The 21,406-nt window shown below is 39.4% G+C and overlaps 1 protein-coding gene across 3 annotated transcripts in view; it reads right to left on the reverse strand.

The window, feature by feature from the left end:
* Positions 1-21,406, reverse strand: part of phkb (phosphorylase kinase, beta) — a 109,667-nt gene that overhangs the window by 58,207 nt on the left and 30,054 nt on the right. For all 3 annotated transcript variants that reach the window (XM_008404873.3, XM_008404871.2, XM_008404872.2), the window contains 4 exons: positions 18,982-19,097; positions 14,590-14,653; positions 9,758-9,853; positions 5,271-5,468 (listed from right to left, as the gene is read on the reverse strand). In XM_008404873.3, the coding sequence (XP_008403095.2) occupies positions 5,271-5,468; positions 9,758-9,853; positions 14,590-14,653; positions 18,982-19,097 (474 nt within the window). The remainder of the gene's footprint in view (positions 1-5,270; positions 5,469-9,757; positions 9,854-14,589; positions 14,654-18,981; positions 19,098-21,406) is intronic.

Raw genomic sequence — 21,406 nt, forward strand, 5'->3', positions numbered from 1 at the left:
ATAGCACAAGCATTCCAACACCTGGATAAAAACATGTCAAACTGATAGAACTAAGGGGCTGATATCTGGTGTTAATATTTCTGTTGTGGCCGGTAATCAATATTTACTGATAATATATCAGAAAAGTATTCACACCCCTTTACATTCATCTGGGTTGGCCTTCTGAGTGATCATTTTTATGTGGCGGTTTTTGTAGGAGCAAGTAACTCAGATAGGACAAAACAGTTTCTCTTTCAATGTGCACAATGTGGTAAAAACACTAGGAAAACCTCACATTGGTTAGATGTGACTGATACACATAGCCTTTAGTATAGTTCTGCAATCAGTGCAAAAAAATAATAGCCCATAATTTTTAATAGGTGGCTAAGAAAATTGTGAAGGTCAAGGGCACAGCTGATATTACCACTGAGTTAACCAGCAACAAATACAGGAGTAGATATGGACAGTTATTGTATTATTTGTCATTGTAAGGAAAAAAAATTAGGGTTGTGAAAATTTACTCGCTAACCTTGTGTTAATTCACAGATTTTTAACGCCATTAATATTTTTTGACGCAACATTAACACACAGGCTTCTGTACTTTTTGCACGTCAGCTGCCCTGTAGTTTGAACATAATTCCCTTTTTCTGTTTCAGTCATTTTTTAATGGAGCTAATCTTCTGGTCTTTAAAAAAGTGCAGCATCGTCGTGGCGCTCAGAGCGCAGGAACAACACCAAAATTATTTTACTGTTGTGGACAAAACAACGCAGCAAAGCGTCATTTTACATGTAGCTATTCATAACTGAAGCAGAACTAAAAAGCTACAAACAATCATGATGGTTTGTGCAAATACCCAAAAACAGTCAAAGTAATGGATGTGACTTTTCTCCCACTTTGGATTCCAATAAGCCAAGAAATAAGATGTTCGATCGAATGCAAGTCGAACGTCCAGGAAATCCTAACATAACAGAAAAATGAATAAATAAATTAAGTTTATTTGTACGGCACATTTCAGCAACAAGGCAGTTCAAAGTGCTTTACGTCATAAAAACAGAATTAAGTCAACAATTGTGAAAACCAGCAACAGGCATCACATTTTGTCAAGTTCCAGTGTTAAAATCACCAACAAACATCAAGTATGTTGGTCAATGATCCATTGTTCCTGGTTCAAAGGAAACTTTAAGCACTTGGGTTTTTAGTCTTGATTTAAAGGAACTCAGCGTTTCGGCTGTTTTGCAGTTTTCTGGAAGTTTGTTCCAGATTTGATGTGCAGAGAATCTGAATGCAGCTTTTCCATGTTTGGTTTAAATCAAAAAACAAACAAACAAACAAACAAAGATTCTGGTAATAACAGGACACCTAAAATTGCATTAAATAAAACCAATGTCCAACTGTAATAAGATCAAAACAGTAATCCCAGTGGTAATTATTTAGTTAGTACAGACTGCAGACAGGTGTGTTCACACGTACATTTCTTGTAACCGTCATTTGTTCTGATTATCTCTGCACGCCTGTCTCTGTCAATCCTCTCCACACCGATGGAAGATAACAGAGATTAGATCTTAATGCAGAAACAAACGCCTAATGGAGCCGACACACGCCTACGCCGTCACCACCACTCCACGGATGCCTCTGTCTGAGCGTGCTTCTTTAAACGCTCTGTGTCTTTATGCTGCCATTATGCATATCTGCTGCACCTCAAACTGCTTTAGCAGCGACAGAGGGAGGGAAAATGAGGGGAAAATGATAGAGAGGAGAATGCATAACGCGCAGAAGCAGGGGAGGCTGGCTGGCGGCGGTGGGGGCAATGCAGCCACTCAATGAGGCCCGTGCTTTTTCGCCCTTTCAGGCTGTAAACACGCAGCGTTCCCTCGTGTTTTGTGCTTGAGCAGCCTGACTGATTGGTAAAACTGTCTGTCACCGAGGCAGCTGCTGCTCTCAGTGAGCAGACAGGAAGCGCAGGCGTCTGCCCCCGCCGTGAATTCTCTCTAAACGCCAACAACAACAGCTTCAATCAATGTCCTCTGCAGGGACACCTGGTCTACCTGCGACCCCTCGCCTTCCAAACTGAGCTCACGCCGGTCTTCACTCCCACATCCCGCTATACCATGTCACAATCTTCTCACTATAGGTGCCTGCTGGGTCAGGAAATCTAATCCATAGCAACCCCTCCGCCTCCTAGAAGGACAGCTAGTTGAGTATTAGTACTAGAAAGTCACTCTGCAGTAATATTTACAGACCTTCCACTAAGAAAAAAACATACAAAGTTCCCCAATCAACACATGTACGTATAAAAGTATATACACTACAACAGTAGATGAAGAGGAAACAGCAGATTGTGTGTGTGCATATGGACCATTTTGTGTGTTTTCTCGTCTGAATGAAGGTGTGAAGGAGCCTGAAGAACTGTTGGATAATTCGGAGCCTCAGAGTCTTTTTATCCTATTAGCTGCAGGATTAAATGCAGCTAATTGCAAAGTGGTTCAGAGTCGGCGCCTCATGAGTGCCCACTTCGGCAAATCAAGGGAGCGCCTTCATCGTCTGTGACTTTTTTTTTTTTTGTTAATTACTGTGCGGTTGTGTTGGGGGTTCGGCTTTAGCTTGCAGTCAAGAGCAACCAGAAAACGTGAAGTCTTCTCTCAGAGCTCCCAACGGTTTCAGAAACTTATGTTTACACACGGTTAGTTTGTTAGCTAAGACTCAAAGGAGGCTTGTGCTATGAATTCAGATGTTCAACTTTGGCTGACAGTGAAAAACAATTTGAAAAGATTTGTTTGGCACGTGTTGCCATTTACAGTTTATTACATAAAACAACAACAATTCCTAAATTGTCTTTCGGTAAACACCTTCTGATCTCCTGACTGACCGATGCAGTGAGCTTGAAGAACAACCCTCGTCGCAGCTCATCAGTTCAGTGACAGAAACTCTGCGGCTGAAGCCGTGTTTTGTTTTGCATTGCGTCTCTTCTGCCTGATTGGATCACGCCGTTCCTTAATGACGGTGTGGACACTAGTTAACGTCGACTCAAAATTTACGTGTCGGATTTGCAAAAGGACAAGAAACTCACTGGTGCATAAACATGAGCAGATGATCGCTGAGAAGAGGTCAAAGTAAGATGTTTGGGAAACAGGAAGGAGTTTGTAAAAGAGTCATGAAGGCCACCCAAATTTTAGGATTAAACTTCTCGGTATATTTTGAAATACAAAGTATGTTTAAAAATGAAAACCAAAAGAACATCATTTTTTCTCAAAAAGAATATTTTTACTAAACTAAACGTTTATGTCGCACGGATGTTTTTGCGTTGGTTTTGAATATCTCTGAAGGCCTCAGTTTAATCGATTATCACTAAAACCACTACTAAAACTTTAACTAGGCCCTGTTTGATGGATGATTTGCTTTTAGAGGAAGTCTGCAGGACGACCTCTAAGTTCAAACTGCCACAGGACAGGTTCAAAGGTCACCGTTTTGGTTTAAGCTTACAAACTAAAGCATGCGACCCATTCCATTAACAACACTTCCTGTTTTATGATGACCTGAATGTAAATTTTAGACATTTTATGGGTTTTTTTTCCAGACTTATAAGCTAATTTCTGAGTTTGAGTTGTTTTTCCATTCTCTTACCATTTTCAGATGATGGATTGATTAGTTTCAGATACTCAAAGCTGGAATAACAGAACTTTGCTTTAAAACTTCCTGTCCTGGCCTTTCTTTTGCACTTTACAGTGATGTGCTACTTTGTGTTGGGATGTCTCATAAAATCCCAATTCAGATAAAATTCTTCAATATATTTTTTATGTGATTGTATTTATATCATTTATTTGACCTTCTGCCTATTTCTGTATGTATCTCACTATTTGTGCTACTTCTCTGGTTAGAGACCAAATTTCCATTTTCTGTACCTATACATATGCAACAACAGTGAAGACGAATCTGATCTAATCTAATGTCGGGATGTCTCACAAAAATCCCAGGAATCACAAGCTTGTAATGTAACAAAGTGTGCAAAAGTTCAATCGAGACGAGAGGCATTTTGTTCCGATTATTAGAAGAATTTTTCAATCATTGAAAACTGAAATGAATCCATTCTTGCTGCCTGGCGTTCTCAGTGACTGTCTCTTTTAGCCTCAGTTTGTGCTGTCACGGAGCTAGCTGGGTGCGTTGTTTGGTGTTTCTGTTTCTTGTAGAGCTGCAGGTTTCCACCAGGGGGCGTGGCTGAGCCGGATGCTCCTGCACACCTGCTCCTAATCACCCAACAGGCGCTTCAGAGCAGCTGGCTGCCGTGTCAACCCGTGTGGTGCCTCTAACAATCTGAGTAACTCCTCGTTGTTAACTCAACTCTGCGCTGACCTCGTTCCTCGTGCCTGTTCCTACGGTTACCGCCCGTGTTCCCTCCTGGATCTGATCCTCCAGGATTTACTCAACCTGTCCGCCCTTGAATCCTCTGCTGTCAACTCCTCACTTCTCTCTGGATTCAAACAATCCTATTCAACCAGTAAGATTGTTTCCCGAATCTCACCTTGAGACATTCATCCTACTGCTCCGATATCGGAGTTAAACCCCCCCCTGGACCAGAAAGGACCAGAAATCTACGCAGCTTCCTGTATTTTAATAAACCTGCCAAACTTTAGAACAGTTTCCTGAGAGTTCTCGTATGTGGGTCAGAAGCTTACCACAAAACATGACATCAGCATTTAAAATCCACACCTGCTAAGTAGGGGTGTAGCTATACATTGATATATACAAATTAAATGATTCACGATATGATTCAAAACGTTAATTTATATCATCAAGTTTAGGATGTCTTATTTTGAAATTTTGAACTTTTATTTCAATGTCTGTAGGAACTTAGGGGGGAAAGTTCTTTTAAATGTTTTTGTGAGTTGAAAGAGATGTAATTGGCTGCGTTAGATAGGCACAATGTATCGCAGATTTGTGAATTATACTGAATCAAAATCAGATTGGTATACTTTGTGATATTGGCAAACATCGTACTGTCATTTAAACAAATCCATATATTTGTTTTAATATATTTTTATATTAATATATCAAATATATTTAAATATAAATATACATTTAAATATATTTAAACAAATATATTCACTTAAATAGTGAGGCCAATCATTGGGTGTGAAACGGAGCAGCTGCAGGCGGCTGTAGTACCATGACAACCCAATGGTGGGAGGAGCCAAAAGGACAACAACAACAACAACAACTGTGTATGACCAGTCCAGAACTCTTTGAACAACCATTTAACATAAAGAAGAATCCCACCTGGAGTCCTAACACTCACCTTCATCTCGGCAGGTTTGTAGTAGCGGCGGTTCTGGTCTTCGTTCGCAGTGCGGTAGCCGTCGCGCAGGAAACGCTTGAAGCCATATTTGCCTCGTAGCTTCCGGATGATCTTGTCGAGTGTTTGGCTGCAGAGAGCGTCATCATCGACCGCAAAGGCCGGGTAGCTGATGGTCGGGAGCAAGGCGGCGTCGGTGTTCTGTCAGACGAAACACAGCAAATCGCTGGCAGAGTCTCAACTTAACAGCATCAGAAGTAGGGATGCGACTGATTATTTTAGTTATCAATTATTCCATCTATTATTTTCACAATTGATTGGATTCTGCAGTTTGCCATGTAACCTCTTGAGCTTATTTTATACAACAGATTCAAAATGCAAATAATGTAAGTCAATTCCTTTTTCAAATAAGAAAGCAGAGTATGCTTGCTCATTTGAAGCAAAGGATCCATGAGCAGCTAAAAATAATACTTATAACATCAAAATGTGAAAAGCTTAGTCTTAACATCAACACATCATAAAGCTGATCTGTTGATTATTGTTGGATTATCAGATCATTAACTGGATACGAAAAGGTGCTTAATTGAAGATTTTTTTTTCTTTTCTTTTTTTTTTTACAAAATTTTAACCAGGTCAAACTAAAACTATGCCACTTGATTAAAAAACAAATATTAATAATAGCCATTAAAAAATTAAAATAATATTTGGCTTTTGCTCTGAATATGTTGCCGTTTCAGCAACTGGTCATTTATAAGACAATATACTCCAGTAAACGACTAATCTGTTACTAATTTAGTTGACGATTATTTCAATACTTGATTCATTACAATTAATCTGACTAAATGTTTCAGCTCTCATTATAAGTCGGCACTAATAAAGGCTAAAAATATTTCTGTTTTAATTTTCTTCCAAATGGACGAACCGCATCTGACTGAACTGTAACAGAACCACTCATTAGGAATAAACAATGTCATTTGACTTAAGAGGCCACTATGACTACACAACGTATTGAGCAGGGGGGGGGAGAGCCCTCATTCACATAGAGCAACCAGAAATAATTTCACTTCATCAATCAGGCGCGGGTTTCCAAAAATAAAGCTCCTGCGTTTTCTTAATGAATAGACTCGGCTGCCTGGACAATAAGTTTCCTCAGAGCTGCGATGAGTTCATTCAACAAGCGGCTAACCGAGTGCGTCTCTCTCCAGGTCTGCTTGATGCTTCTTTGTATTGGATTCTCTCTCAATTTGCGCTGATCTTTGCAGGAACAAAGGCTGGGGCAGAGGCATTTAGCCCCGGCCCTTTTATCTGACATCTCATTACAACTCCAGTGTGCATATTGACAAGGTAAACCGCTTGGCTACTGTCGCTCGACAAAGAGCAGAGCAGAACCTCGTACGGGCGACCGAATATTGAAATTGGATCCTTTGACGCACAACAAGCAGCACCGATATGGTATTAGTATCTTTATCTTGACATAATCCTGCACTGTTGCAACCCCTTCACTGCTTCCTCCCCCTTAATGTCAGCCTAACATGGCTGAAACGGCCCTCTGATCCTCTAATTACACTCATTTGATTCCTCAAATACTGACAGGTGGCTTTTCTGCCCGACACATTCAGCACACACACTCTCTCTCACAGACACACACACCCACAAATACATACAAATGTGATCACTGAAGTGTCTGCAAGAGGTGGAGTGAAAAAAAGGAAATAATTTTGCCCCTACTTTCTTTTCCTGATTCTGTTTCACACCCCCCCCATCCTCACATTTGCCGTGAGGCCACCTCTCACTTTCGCTAAATCTTTCTGAACGCCGAACAATCAGCAGCACAGGTGGCGTAATGATCGACTGAAAGGGAGAAACGCGGCTCAAAATTGAAATTTAGAATCGACACGGGGGTGTGGGTTCGTCTGATGTGTGCGATTAGCCTTTGACGTGTGTGTGTGTGTGCGTGCGTGTGTGCGTGTGTGGCAGGCTACAGTTTGGGAGAGAATAAAAACAAAAGTCCTGGTAGGCAAAAATGCTCTTAAAATGAGCAAATGGAGATATGGCTTTTCACAGAGAATCACTCCATAATGTTGCCAAAAGTGTTACATCAAAGTAGGGTTGGGCGTGTATTGTATCGTTTATCATTTATCATGACAATAATCATTTTTATTTATTGTTTCCACGGCAAATTCCAATTGATGATGCTTAAACCTGTCCGTACTGTCGGGAGTGTTAGCTTGACTATTTTCTCAAGAAAAATGATCAATGAGAGTATCAAAACTTAATAAATTTGAAAATATGATTAGATGTAGTTAATATATGCAGTTTAGTGATACAAATCACACATAATCTGACTGGTGTCCTACAAAATGAATTGACAAATTGGTATGTTTTTCCAAGTAAAAGAATTAAAATGTAATGTCCCTTTTATCGCAATCACAACAGCATCCCAGAATATTGCGATAAAACTTTAAGTTTAAATTCGCAGCACCACTGCAGTCATTCTGTTTTACCCTGACAAGACTGACACGGCAGCAGACGTGGCGCAAAGATGTATATTTATCTAAATAAATTATCTTGCATTAGTGAACCGACTTTTCCTGTTTTTTTCCCCTTGCAAACACACACTGATGTTTTTCTGTTTCCACCACCTGCAGAACGAGGGAAAAGAAGGTCGAGTTAAATCCTAAAAGAACCCTCCTGGAGTCAGCACTCAGTCTTCCTGCTGCTAATGCTAAATTAATTATCATTCAGCAGGATGTTTTTGGAGTCGTCAGCACAGAGCCTACTTTGTCTGTTTAACTCGCTACCAGCTAGTCGCAAGAAAAGTGTCAGCCTGCCTGTGCTCTGCGTAGCTGTTATAATATTAATAACGAGGCGAGTTGCCTGGAGCAGTTTGTGATTGTTTGCATTTTGTCAAAAGCATAAGAAGAAGTGGTGAAACTTGTTTGTTAATTGGAGCTGGTTGGAAACGACAGGATGAGAGATGATCTGGAGGAAGAAAGCAGGCAGCTGGATTTGTTCATGTAATTATAAAGCAATTAATGGACATTTTTGTCAACAGTAAAAACATTACCCTCTACATAGTGGTGGTGTTTCACAGATAAATATACACTCCTTTACTAAAGGGCAGGGTTTATGCAAAATTGACTTTTTTTTAGCTTTATCTCATGTCATGTCATTTCCGTATCAAAAACAGAGCTGGAGTTCTGCTTTAATTTATTCATATATGTTTGAGAAATCCTTTAATCTCCAGTGGCAGCCATTAGGCTACAGCTTAACACCATCATACAAAGTACTGCATATTTCTCTGAAGGCTGAAGCTTCAGTCCCAGTCGACGTCCCACCTCACAGGGAACCAATCTCCACTCAGCTCCTTCAGACTAGCGGCAGCAGCACGATTAATTGTTGTTACGATTAATCGAGTAATCGGATAAAAACAATTATGAAATAAAATATTGGTAAATATTCCATAACACCAGTGTTACTATCGGATATCAACATCAGTCTATTTTTTCCACATTTGAGCTTCCCTACCAGTTACTTTTTTGTAGACCGGGGGAGCAATAAGGGATATTTACGGCTCCTCTGTTCAGAAACTCATCTACCAGCCATGTTCCGCCTCCCGTTTGTTCAGACCGGGATGATATAAGTTTATTGTGCGGTTCGTCCGTAAAGCTGCTCTTACCCTGTAAGCATCAACCCTCAGCCGCCCGCCGTGTTCAGTCTCTCCGCTCACCTGTAGAAATCCTCCTCAGCTTCTTCCCGCCGTTCAACCAGCAGCTCCGGAGCAGAAAGGCTGCCGAACTCCCGGCATCGCGCCGGTCATTTTAAGGATGTTTATTGGTCCCACAAAAACGATGAAAACCCGGAATTATCACCAATCAGTAAAATCCCCGCGGGCCGAACTTGAAGATTGGACGTTATGCCGCTAACACGTAGCTTCCGTCAACAACTCAGAGGTGGAAGTCAGAGCTCCGCTCAACGCAAATAATGTTCCGGCTGAAACACGGTGCGCTAAATGATAAAACATAAATTAACGAAGCTTCGAGGCAGGTCAATTTTCCTCGAGGAATTTTAATAATCGAGGTACTCGAATCACTCGAGGAATCGTTTCAGCCCTACATTGGTTATTATTATCAGAACCAGTTTTACTCATCAGACCGATCCAAATATCTTAAATATCTACAAACATGGACCGATACTGACAGTAATGCTGATTTATCAGTTCACAATCCAAATATTGTGATTTTATTGTTAATTGGTGAAAAACAAGACATTTCTAAAGATCCCGAGAGAGAATGATGAAGATCTAGAATTTTCACCGTACAACCTGAGAGAAGGGCTGATCCGTAAAACAGAAAACTGATGGGAGATATAATCCATCAAACTGTGTGACATAAGTGAAGGTCTGAGTGGTTCTCAGCTCCTGTGCTGGGGTCGGTGTTCTCGGCTGTGATTGGACACTTGGACACAGAGGGCTTCCAGGACTGACTCACATGTGAGCGAGACTCTCTGGGCAGCAGGGAGGACAGGGTCTGTCGGTTCCTGTTGTGAGCGTCCAGATCCACAAATATCACAGACCACGAGCAGCCCTGCAGCGGGGGCAAGGAAAAACAAACAAACAAAACAACAGCACAGTTACTTAGGAACTGTTCATGCTTCACAGGTAAAGTGGCAGCTAATAGTGTTCCAGTCTGAATGCGCACACCCACAAACATTCACACTTGGCAAGTCATCCATCATTTATCTGAGGAAAGAAAGAAAAAATAAATAAAATAAATAAATAAAACCACTTGGCTTTGAAGCCCTCAACTTCTCACCTCATGCCTCCACACATCAAAAACACGCCGTTTTCCCTGCAAAGTCGGGCGGATATTTCTGGCTTGCATACTTGTTTGAAGTTGAACGTGGGAGTGTTTGAACAGCGCAGGACTGATAGTTATTTTATCACTTCAAAAATCCTCGCAGGGAGATGAAGAGCAACAACCACAATGTCGGCTGTTCATCCACTACACTTAAATATCTTTAGGAAACGGAGGAGGAGGGGAGGAGAAGAGGGGAGTAAAGCTGTTCAGGTTGTTTTTTTTTTTTAAGTGATCAAACCTTTCCGGCTCCAGTCCGCTTCATCAGCTGTGCTCACATAAAAGCAACCCAGTCACCGCTGAAACCTGCTAAGCAGTTTTTAATGCAAGTCTTATGCATAATGTATGAATATTGCTAGAATCTGGTTTTCTTCCCCCAAACAGGTCTGGGCTTTTAGTCAAATCAGCAATCTTTCCTTTGGCAATCTGCAGAGTGCCGATCGCTGCTGGACGGAAACGGAGGCAGCTGAGCGACATGCCAGTGGAAAATAAAATCGGCTTAAAGTAGAAGAGAATTATATACATCTGTAGAAGTATCAATGAACACATTCAGACCTGAAAAGTAAGGTTAATATATATGGCTGGGACTAGACAGGCAGTGGAGATGTGAACCAGCATGCACTTCCATCAATTGTGTCTCTTTTTCATGTTTTCATGAATGTTTAGTGTTATACAATGTCCTAATATTATATTTTTAAAGAAATCAATTTAGTCTTTCAGTCAGTTTTGTGAAACTAACTTCCATTTTTTTTCTTGTTTTTATTTTTATGTGACTGAAGTCTGTGAAATATACATTTAAGCTATTTAAGCAGAATCTCACAGGAAACTAAGGAAAGAAAAAAAACAATCTGGTGAATTAAAACAAACAGAAAAACAGTGAGAAAAGACACATAAGGTCTGTATTAGATTGTCTGCACAAATATAAACTGCTTGTTTTCAGAGTAACAATATGTCAGATTGTTATATGAGAAAAAACCTCAATCGGTGTACGTCTGCAGGGTAAAGATGTTCATATATCTTTTTGTTTAAATATGAACAAAAAGCTTTTGTTTATATGCAAATAAGAAAACAACATGTGTTTTTGTTGCTATGCCAGCTTAATTTCAATCCAAAAAGTTTTTACTTGGAGTCTTTTGTTTTAGTAACATTCAGAGCAAAGGCTGAGGAATAAAAAAAACGTGAAGGATTAAAAATCTCATTTCCACTAAAATACAAAGACTGTAATGATGTTGAACAGTTCTGATCACAGAGCAAAATGAACAGAAACCCTGATCTGCAAAATACATTAAATATCAACAGTTTTCCCTCAACATGGCTGTAAAATTAGGAAAAGTATAGTCTAATACTACTGATTAAATTGCCTCCTCTTTATTGATTAATCAAAATTGATTGGAATTGAAAAAAACTTGGTTTATTGCATCAAATACGATAAAAAAGCCCTCTGGTTGGGGCGCTCGGCAGTCATTCATAAAGCCACCTGTCATATTTTTGAGTTAAACATTTTTTAAGATTGACAAGAAATATGAAAATATCACTTGATAATTATGTGTTATTGGAAGACTGGAAAATTAATATCTGAATACCAACTAGAAAGTCTTAAAAATGCAAACATTTAAAAAAACGTAAAAAAAATAAGCAATGCTAAGCCTGGTGGCCCGCCAGGCTTATAATACACTGAGGGAAACCCTGCAGAGCTTCTAATTAAACAGATACACGCTTTTAATTGCCACTAATATAAACTATTGTAATTTGGATCAGTTTTTCTAATTCTTGGAAAAAATTGTTCGTCATGGCTGACAAAGAAAACCGTGCTTTATATTTTTGTGACAGAAAATGTTATGTAATGTCAACATAAAAACGGTAAAAAGCCACACAGAAAATGGAGGTAAACAGAAATTTAATAAGAAATATTCACTATTTGAAAGATCTCAACGGATAATCTAACATAAGACATGCTGGCGCTGCTGATATGGAAGAAAAATAATAAGAAGGGGTGTTTACATGGATTCAAGGAGCCGTAAATGTGCCTTCAAAGCTGATGATATTAGTTTTATCTCTCCAGTTCAGTTTGTCTGGAGCAGAAAAGCTGCATCCCTGCAACTGGTCAGAGGCGGGGGTGGTCAGCGGAGGAAAACTATAAAATCCCTGGACCTGTAAGCAGAGTGTCCATTGAGCCGGCATAAAGACTAAATGTGATACACAAGCACACGGTCTGGAGTCGGCGATAAGTGCGATAGCGGAGTGTGGTTTGTAATAAATGTTCCGCTTTGAGGCGCTGGGGGAGTTTGGTTTGGTTTTGGACGGCTGAGAGTCAGCTGGGAAATCAAGATTGATAAGGGTCATTAATAAGAAAGAGGAAAGCTGGTGCACAAGCATTCCCACATAGGAGTAGCAGACTTGATGAAACACACACTCACACATCTACAGATGCTCTGCGCAGCATGGATCATAAAGCTGACACGTCAGTAAATCCATTCAACAAGCTCAGCTTGAAAACAGAACCCATTTTGAGTAGAAAGTTGCTGATAAGACTTTGCCTGCTTTCTGGTTTCTTGTAAGGTGCAACCTGCCAATTTCCAAGTCTGTTTAAATCTGTTTTTTTCTCCTTTTTTTTAAAGAATGTAACTCCAACCAAAAGATGGAGGCTCTTTGATAGGAGCAGAACTCTGGAGACATGGAGTTAAGTTCAACATTAATAACAGTTCTGCACTAAAGCAAATGTCTGACATTTAAAGGATTTAAAAAACTCAAAACACAGTTTAGTAAAGTATGCACTGTCTGTTGAAAGCAATAAATGATGTGACTTCTTGATTTTGATACATTTAACCATTTTATATTGTATTGACGGTAACACTTTATTTGAAGGGTTATACACTTTATTTAATAAGACTGGCATGACACTGTCATAAACATGACATAACACCTGTCATGAACATGAAGAAGTCTTTATGAATGTTTATGACTTGTCATTAAGTGTCATTCGGTAAATAATGACACTTTTAATGTAAAGTTGTACTAAAAGTTGCATCTAAAGTCTATTAAAAATGCCAACTTTACATGATTTGGTAAATAATAGCATTTTTAATGCTTTTTAATGTTCTATAACTTCCATTAAAAGTGTCAACTTTGCATTAAAAGTGTCATTATTTACCGAATGACACTTCATGACAAGTCATAAACATTCATAGGGACTTTATGTTCATGACAGATGTTATGAACATAAAGGAGTCAGTCTTATGCACAACCCTTCAAATAAAGTGTTGCTGTACTGTTTGATTCATTTATTTATTTTATTTCAAACAATTAAAAATAGTCAAATGCAAAACAAGAAAACAAAACAGTGCCCAGAAACCAATAGGTAGAGGTAGAAAACGTATTCTGACTACCTAACAATAGTTGATAACTGCAAATATAAACTATTGTTATACATAGTTTATATGTAAACTATGTAAACTGAATTGTTTGACACAATTCAGTTTACATTAACTGCTAGTAAAACACGTCATAGCGCAGCTCCACACCTCCATCCCACCTGTTTATAACAGAGTCTGGACATTAGGTTATATAGTTTATGTTGTTAAGTTTATTTTATTTTATCTGGCCCCAAATTCACAGAGAATTTATGGAACTCATCATTTCCACCTGAAAAATCTATACACTTGGTATTCTATCAGTTTTTCCCAATTACACCTTTTAGCAGGGTCGCAACTACATATTATTCAGGTGGATGCGAAAACATAAATTGGCGCCAATTTGTTGCCTTTTAGTACATTCCACATAACTTTGTTATTTTTTATTTTTTTATAAAAAATTCATACACCAATAATCCTTCCCATGATATTAGTTCAACAATTTTTGTATTTTCTGAATGTCCGTTTTGCTTCCATCATTCAGTAGATTGTTCTTTTTCTGACATGCATTTAGCAGCCATTGACCTGTCAGTCATCGATCAGAGCCAATCAAAGCGAAATTGACCGATTCCTTTTTCTAGCTGACAGATCGGTCCAAAAACCTTTTCTTTTTCACAGCAGTCTGAAAAAGGAGACAAGAAACCAACCAGGAGCTTTGCAGTGAAACCTGCAGCGACGAATAATGATCTTAGGAACTCTCTAAACTTCTGGGGGATTTAATGGCCAGATAAGCTAATCCTGGGTCCCGTCCAATTGTTGACAAGAACGAGAGGGAAAAAAAATATCTTTACTTCTAATCCATTGACAGGTCTAATGAATGACTCCGTTTTTCTGTCTTACAAAGCAAGAAAAAATAAATAAATATGCGCACTAATGGATTTAGCGAAAGGGCGGGCGGGGGAGCCAAACCGGGATCAACTGCGGCCATCGATCACAGTGTGTGCAAACATAAAGTATCTGCTGAAACAGACCCGGGCGTTCTTGAATTCAGAAGTAGTGCATTTAACTTTTATTCAGTCAGAAAAAAAATATGTGCATGGAGTGAAGTTCAAATACCTGATTTCCAAACAGGTTGAATCCATTGATGGCCTCCAGAGCAGCTTTAGCGAGACCCACAGAGCTGGAATGAGAAGAAACACCAAATATTAACCACATTATAACCACACTGAAGGTTATTAGCTGAAACAATAACCTTTGTATTACAGTGTTTAATACTGTAATATTTTTTCTGTCTGAATTAACCCAACTGCTTTCATAAAACGCTGCCCAATTCAAATCGTGATCTTACAGATCTGGCAGGACTTAATAAAGCTGAAGGCTCTTGAGATTGTAGTCTGGTGTAAATAAAGCGTCTCTTCAGAAAAAAAAAAAAAACGGAAAATCATAAATAAAGAATATATGGATTTCACAGTGACTGACCGCTGTGATTGCAATGCAGATAAAAAGCAAATCCATTTCACTGCTGCGTCTCCATTTCTACCAAGTGGAGATTGGAGCCCAGAAAGAAAATTAGACGGGAGATCTGGAGGAAAAGTGAAGACGACTTCTGATGTTGCTGCAGATGCTTCACCCAAGCAGTGGAAGTTAAGCATTTCAGGTGAGTTAAATGCAAAGTCAAAACTTTCTTTAAGCAAAGAAAGTTTAAAAATCCTCTTCAAATTGTTTTTCCAGGATCATTTAAAGTGACCATCATTGCTGTGTAAACCATCAAAGAGTGTTTTCACACCTGGTAGTCTGGCAGACATGGTTTGATTGGGAATCAAAATTGCATTTTCACTGCACTGTGAAACAAATCAAATACCTTAGAGCAACCTGTTCACTCCATCGTCTGTGGCGGCGCTGTAACAACAACCGTTAAAGGAAGCAACGCAAAAACCTCTGAAGAAGACACTGAGCACATCTTGAATAAAATGTGAATAAAACTGAAGTGGTGTCAGATTTTAGAGGTTGTAGGATTTCTCTTGAAATTGACAGATGCCCGTTTGTTTTGGTTGCATTCTGGGTGAATGCAAAAGGGGAAATCTGCTGCGTTGGTGCGGTCTCCGGTCCGCTCGGCATTCAGAAATGAATTCAACTGCGCCAGAGTTCCCGTCAACTGAACAGAAACCTTGGTGTTCAGGTGAACCATAATCCGTGTTTTTGATTCGCACCAGAGTTCGATTACACGCTCACACCTCCCAAAACCAACCAGACTTGTTTCTACAAGTTTGTTGGTGTAGAAACAAACTAGAGTTTGTTGGTGTAGAAACCACAATGGAAAAATATTTCCTTCTGCACAGATTACCTCCACATTGTTTTACTACAACAAAACAAAATCTCAAGTCCTTTTGAATTCTGCTTCCAGCAAACCGAAACGCTGACACAACCTCTACTCAAAATTAGTTAAAAAACAAAACAAAACATTATTTTAGTTGCAAATGCTTCATTTTGGGCAGGGCAAGCCACCAACTTTAACAGCAAGAACTTTCTTGGCTAATTACAAGTTAGTGGAAGCTTTACCAGGGAACAGAACGTTCTGAAAGCTGCAGCTTTCAGAATGTAAGATAAGAGCCGAGCAGTGATGTTTGCAGAGCAACACAAATATAATCGGCTCAAAAATGGGGAAACGCTTCACGTTTAAAGAAATGAAGCCAGTCACAACGTCTTTAAACACCTCAAAAAAACATTTCTCATATTATTGCCGCTTTACCTGTTTGCAGTGCAAAAACACAGATCAAAGCAGGATCAGGGTTTATTAGAAAAATGATAAGAAATTGAAAAGTGCCTTTAGAAACAGTTTATATGTGCATAAAAAGCCAAGAAAAGCTCTACTGATACTGTTTTGGTCTGCCAGTAAAACAGCAGTTGGAACAATGAACAACTACAAAGTGTACACTAGAGGAACAAATTTACACTCTATAATCATTTTCATACTTTCAAACTTGAAATATAAATTCTCAATACATTACATAATAAATATCAATACAAATACTAAAGCTAGAGGTCAAACTTGTCAACTTTTCTTACATATTGAAGAATGTGCAATGTCGGTCTAAAAGTGAGGAAATTAAGGGAATCTCGACATTCCCATTCTGAATAGAGCCTGTTCATTGGGATCAGTGGCGTGATTTACAGTGTTCTCTTGGGTTTCGTGGGATATGTTAATGTCCTTGTTGATTTTTAATACTTAATTTTTAATACTTAACTGACCATCTATAAATGTAATGTTAATTCTCTTAGTGCTGCACACATGGCACTGTCAGAGCCAAGAGTGGCAGCCTAGCTTATCTGCTAATCATATTGTGAATGTTACACTTTCATATTTGTACAAAGGCAATACACTGACAGTTATTTTCCTATGGCTCTGAAGGAACAGGCAGATGCTGAACAGTGTGCATCCGATTACATCTGACTCATTAAAACCTGAAACAATGCTGGTGGGATTAGACATGCTTCTTTCAGTCAAATTTATCTTCAATCTTAAATCTATTTAATAGATCGGACGTGACGATAAAACGTTCTCCAGAGGCAAAAGTTAGTCATTTGCTATGTACAAATAAATCCTCTCCCCAATGCAAACAGGCTTTCCAGTTCATTTCTATTTAACCCACAAGCAGAGAAAAGGACTTCTCCGTTCATTTTGAGATCTAGTTTACATATAACTGCTTTAAAACAAGTCAGCCTCATTGTTTACAATTTACGCACAGCATCCGAGTTGCTATTACACAACTACATGTAGAAACTCGGTCGCTAATTGTGAAAATCAAAAGCGTAGCAGCAAGAAGCACAAGAAACACATTGAATTAGTTATCTCCCCCGCGGGATATCTTGGCAAGCTGCTGCCAATAGTGTTGGATTGTCAGAGGGAAAGAAGAAGAAAAAACATGCTTCCAGGAGATAAGCCATGGCAGAAATTGAGGATCTTTATCAAGACGCTGATAGAGGAGAGGGAGGCGAGTTTGACCTTGGATGATAAGTTAGTTAGAAGCAGGTAACAAAAGCTCCCTGCAGCGGGTCAGAACAGAGGAGCTGCAGCTCGGACATGAGGGCTTAACGACCAGCGTTCGGATTGTTGAACTCTTCCTGTGCAGTTTTTCTGGATGGAGATTACTTGCCTTATTTCTGATTGTTGCTTTGTTGCCCATTGCAACAAATAGGCAATGAGATAAAGATCTGTGTTAGGGTTTCTCGCATTCTTAAAGCTATAGTAGGTCAATAAGTAGGTCACATTATTTTTTTTTTTACGCATTTGTTGAAACTGTCACTAAGTCGTGATGGTATGGCATGAGGTAGTCTATGAAAATTAATAAATAAAATAAATATATAAATAAATCAAGGTCCTCTGTTTTCTCCAGTGCTAAATAAAAACAACCAGTCAGAGTCAGGAGGCGGGTCTTAGTGCTGTCAATGACTCTTTGTGTGGCGTTGTTTCAATCCTCCCCTCCGCTTCCTACGCTGCAGCTAGCACCGCCTGTCATAAATGCTAATGCTAGGTAGGTGGATAATCAGTTTTCCTGTAATGGTAAGTTGTTTTTCCACCATTAGCACATTTACATGAGGATGATTGACAGCACTAAGCCCCTCCTCTCTGTATATATCATTGTGCATTAACATCAAATGACTCAAAACAGAAGAATAATCAGGATTTTTCAGATTTATTTGAGCAACCATAGGGTAATAATAGAGATACTGATACAAATGTGATATTGATATTATCGATATTTTGGATTGATCTGCCCACCTCTACTTTTTGGACATTCAGACTTCCATAGATTGAGGCCTGAAGTCTGATACCTACATAAACAGAGCTAACACAGATACACGCTGTATCCATTTAGTTTTCATCCCTTTGCGTTTACTATGTCTACTATTATTTGTAATGATTATTTTATTGTAATTAATTCCAGAGAAACACAGTTGTGTGTTTTCGAATAATAGTTTGATTGGCACAATAAGGAAAATTATGACAAACCTTTGGTTTAGAAAACAAAAATTTGTCCTTGATGTTTTAACATCCATCCATCCATCCATTTTCTTGCACCCTTTTCCCTTAGTGGGGGTCGGGAGGGTTGCTGGTGCCTATCTCCAGCTATCGTTTCGGGCGGGAGGCAGGGTACACCCTGGACAGGTCGCCAGTCTGTCGCAGGGCAACACAGAGACACACAACCATGCACACACACACTCACACCTAGGGGCAATTTGGAAAGGCCAATTAACCTAACAGTCATGTTTTTGGACTGTGGGAGGAAACCGGAGTACCCGGAGAAAACCCACGCATGCACAGGGAGAACATGCAAACTCCATGCAGAAAGACCCCAGGCCGGGAATCGAACCCAGAACCTTCTTGCTGCAAGGCAACAGCTCTACCAACTGCGCCACTGTGCAGCCCATGTTTTAACATGTTATAGGATTTTTTTTTTTTTTTATTCCAGAAAATCTTCATGAGCCTTTTGTTCCAGACTGACTGACCTGGAATGCAGCTCTGTGCTGCCGTTATTGTATTTGCTGCCTCGTTCCCACATGCCGTAGTCGGGCACCCTGTAGGCTCTCTCCACAAAGAACACCAGATTCTGGATGAAGGAAACCTGAGCGGCAAAAACAGAAACATCAAAACATCAAAAACAGAAAGGCTTGGGAAAACAGGGAGCAAACACAACACACAATCACACACACACACTTACACACACTGAGTGAGTCGGAGCTGGTGGTCGTAAACATGTTCCCAAATGGAAAAAAAAAAAAAAAAAGCAATCGCAGCACATGATTTATGCTGCACCCACACATTGATACAAACACACAGGACACAACAATACACGATTATACAATACCGAATGACCTTCTGTATTGATCTGGGATGAAGGATGTAAGGCTGATTACTAAGGTTATCGAAGAGCAGGAGAAAACTGATTTCTCATCAGCACTCAAGGTGAAACTCTCCCTGCAGCTACAGACAAGGTTTTAACTAACTCATAAAGTGTACCATTAGTATACGTGAAGGTAACAGTAAAAAAAAACAAGACAAAACAAAAAAAACAAAAAACAGAGTTGACCCATTCTTACAACACAATGTTCACTTGTTGGCAATATTTAAAACCCCAAAGTAGCATTTAGAACTTGAAAAGACGATCAGGCTTTTCCTTTTGAAAACGAGTTCCAATATTTGATACAAATCCAGATTTGTCTGGATATTTACCCTGCAGATCAACAATCGGAAACACGGCCTGTCTTCGATCTCTTGCCAATGTATTGGTGATGTATTACTAAACTACAACTAAATGTAGCCTCCATCTTTTCTTGCACGTGTCATTTAAAGACACTGCTACGACCTGTGAGATGTCAAAACCTTGACTACTAGATGCAAGACGTTGGAAAAAAAAAGTGCGAAGACTTTCTGGTCTTGCATCATTAAAAAGACCTGAACACGACTGTGCTTTCATGTGTACACGAGTGACGGGAGGTTTAATCTGAAATGGCACGGTGAGGAAAAGATAGAAAGAACGAGTAAAAGAGAAAGAGCCTGCGCAGGTTTTAAATAGGCCAGTTTGAGAAGGAGGCCAAGCAGGAAGAATGAGAAAGGTGTTTGCTGCGTACTTTATTTGGGGTTTTATGACTTGAATGATTAACGAGAGGAACTCTTTAGTATCTTAATGGTATCTTAATGAATGTTACTGCCCACTGGCCAAACAAGCCGCTCTGTCTTACTGATGCCAGATCACTAATCCTGCTTCTGTTTGGGGACGGAGTTTGTGAACACGGGATGCATGTGGAAAGCTGAGTACTTTCTACTTTTAGATGAGCTTTTTTCATGTTTGGGAAATCGTAACCACAAACTTTCATCAATTTATATAAGAAAGATCAACTCAAAATGATAGTTTTTAAAATCTAAAATGTGGAGTGGATTTATATTAATCCCCCACTCATACTACATTATAGTCAATAGTAATAGAAGCAATTTTACACTGATGTGTAACCCAGGCCTTCGGGGGTATTTCTCTGTAATGTAGAGACTTAAAAATAGATTTTCACTTGAACATAGACTTGGACTTTGACTGGACCATCCGGACACATGAAAATACCTTCATCTTATCTAATCCACTGTATCTCTGAATGTTTGGTTAGTGTCATTGGGTGTGTGTCCCTTCAATTGTCAAACTTTTAAAATGTCGCAAAAATATATATTTTTAAAATGTAAACATTAATTATGTATGTTTTCATCAACTGGTTTAGGACGAATCAAAGCGTGATAATGTCAGATGTTGGTGTTATGCACAGCAGTAATAAACAGGAAGTAGAGGTTTCCAACTAGTGAGACCCACAGATCTCAGAAAAACGCAGAGATGTTTTCAAGAATCTGTGACTGTCAGGCAAGTTGTAAATGTTCTGTGAAGTCAACTGGGGTTGGCGACATTACATGCCAACACTAGTTAACTGAAAGAAACAAGATCAGTCTCATAAAGTAAATGTTCGTCATTTTTTAACATGTTATAATGTTATTCCCTCATCAAAAACAGACATGGAGTGTTGCTTTGATTCATTTGTGTAGGTTTGAGATATACTTTAATCTCCCATGGCAACCATTCAGCTGTGCAAAATACATGGGTGGAGGTAGCTCCACCTTCGAGGACAAAGCTCCTCCTCAGAGCTGCAGTTTCCAACTTCCGAGCTTCTGCCTCACAGGGAGCCCATCACTCGGCTCTTTCAGACTAGCCAGCAGCAATTAGCAAACACCTGCTGGAACTGCACATCTGCCGAGCTACTTCTGCTGGTAAAAACTTTGTTAAAGGGCCAATAGAGGAGCCATGTTGTGATGACTTCCTGAAGCAGAAGCTTAAGAAAGAGCAGGAGTTTTTAAAGAAACAGAGGCCCTATTTAGTGAAGTACCATTATGAAGTCA

This window comes from Poecilia reticulata, chromosome 3, assembly GCF_904066995.2.
Source record: "Poecilia reticulata chromosome 3, P_reticulata-male-v2, whole genome shotgun sequence".
Taxonomy (NCBI): domain Eukaryota; kingdom Metazoa; phylum Chordata; class Actinopteri; order Cyprinodontiformes; family Poeciliidae; genus Poecilia; species Poecilia reticulata.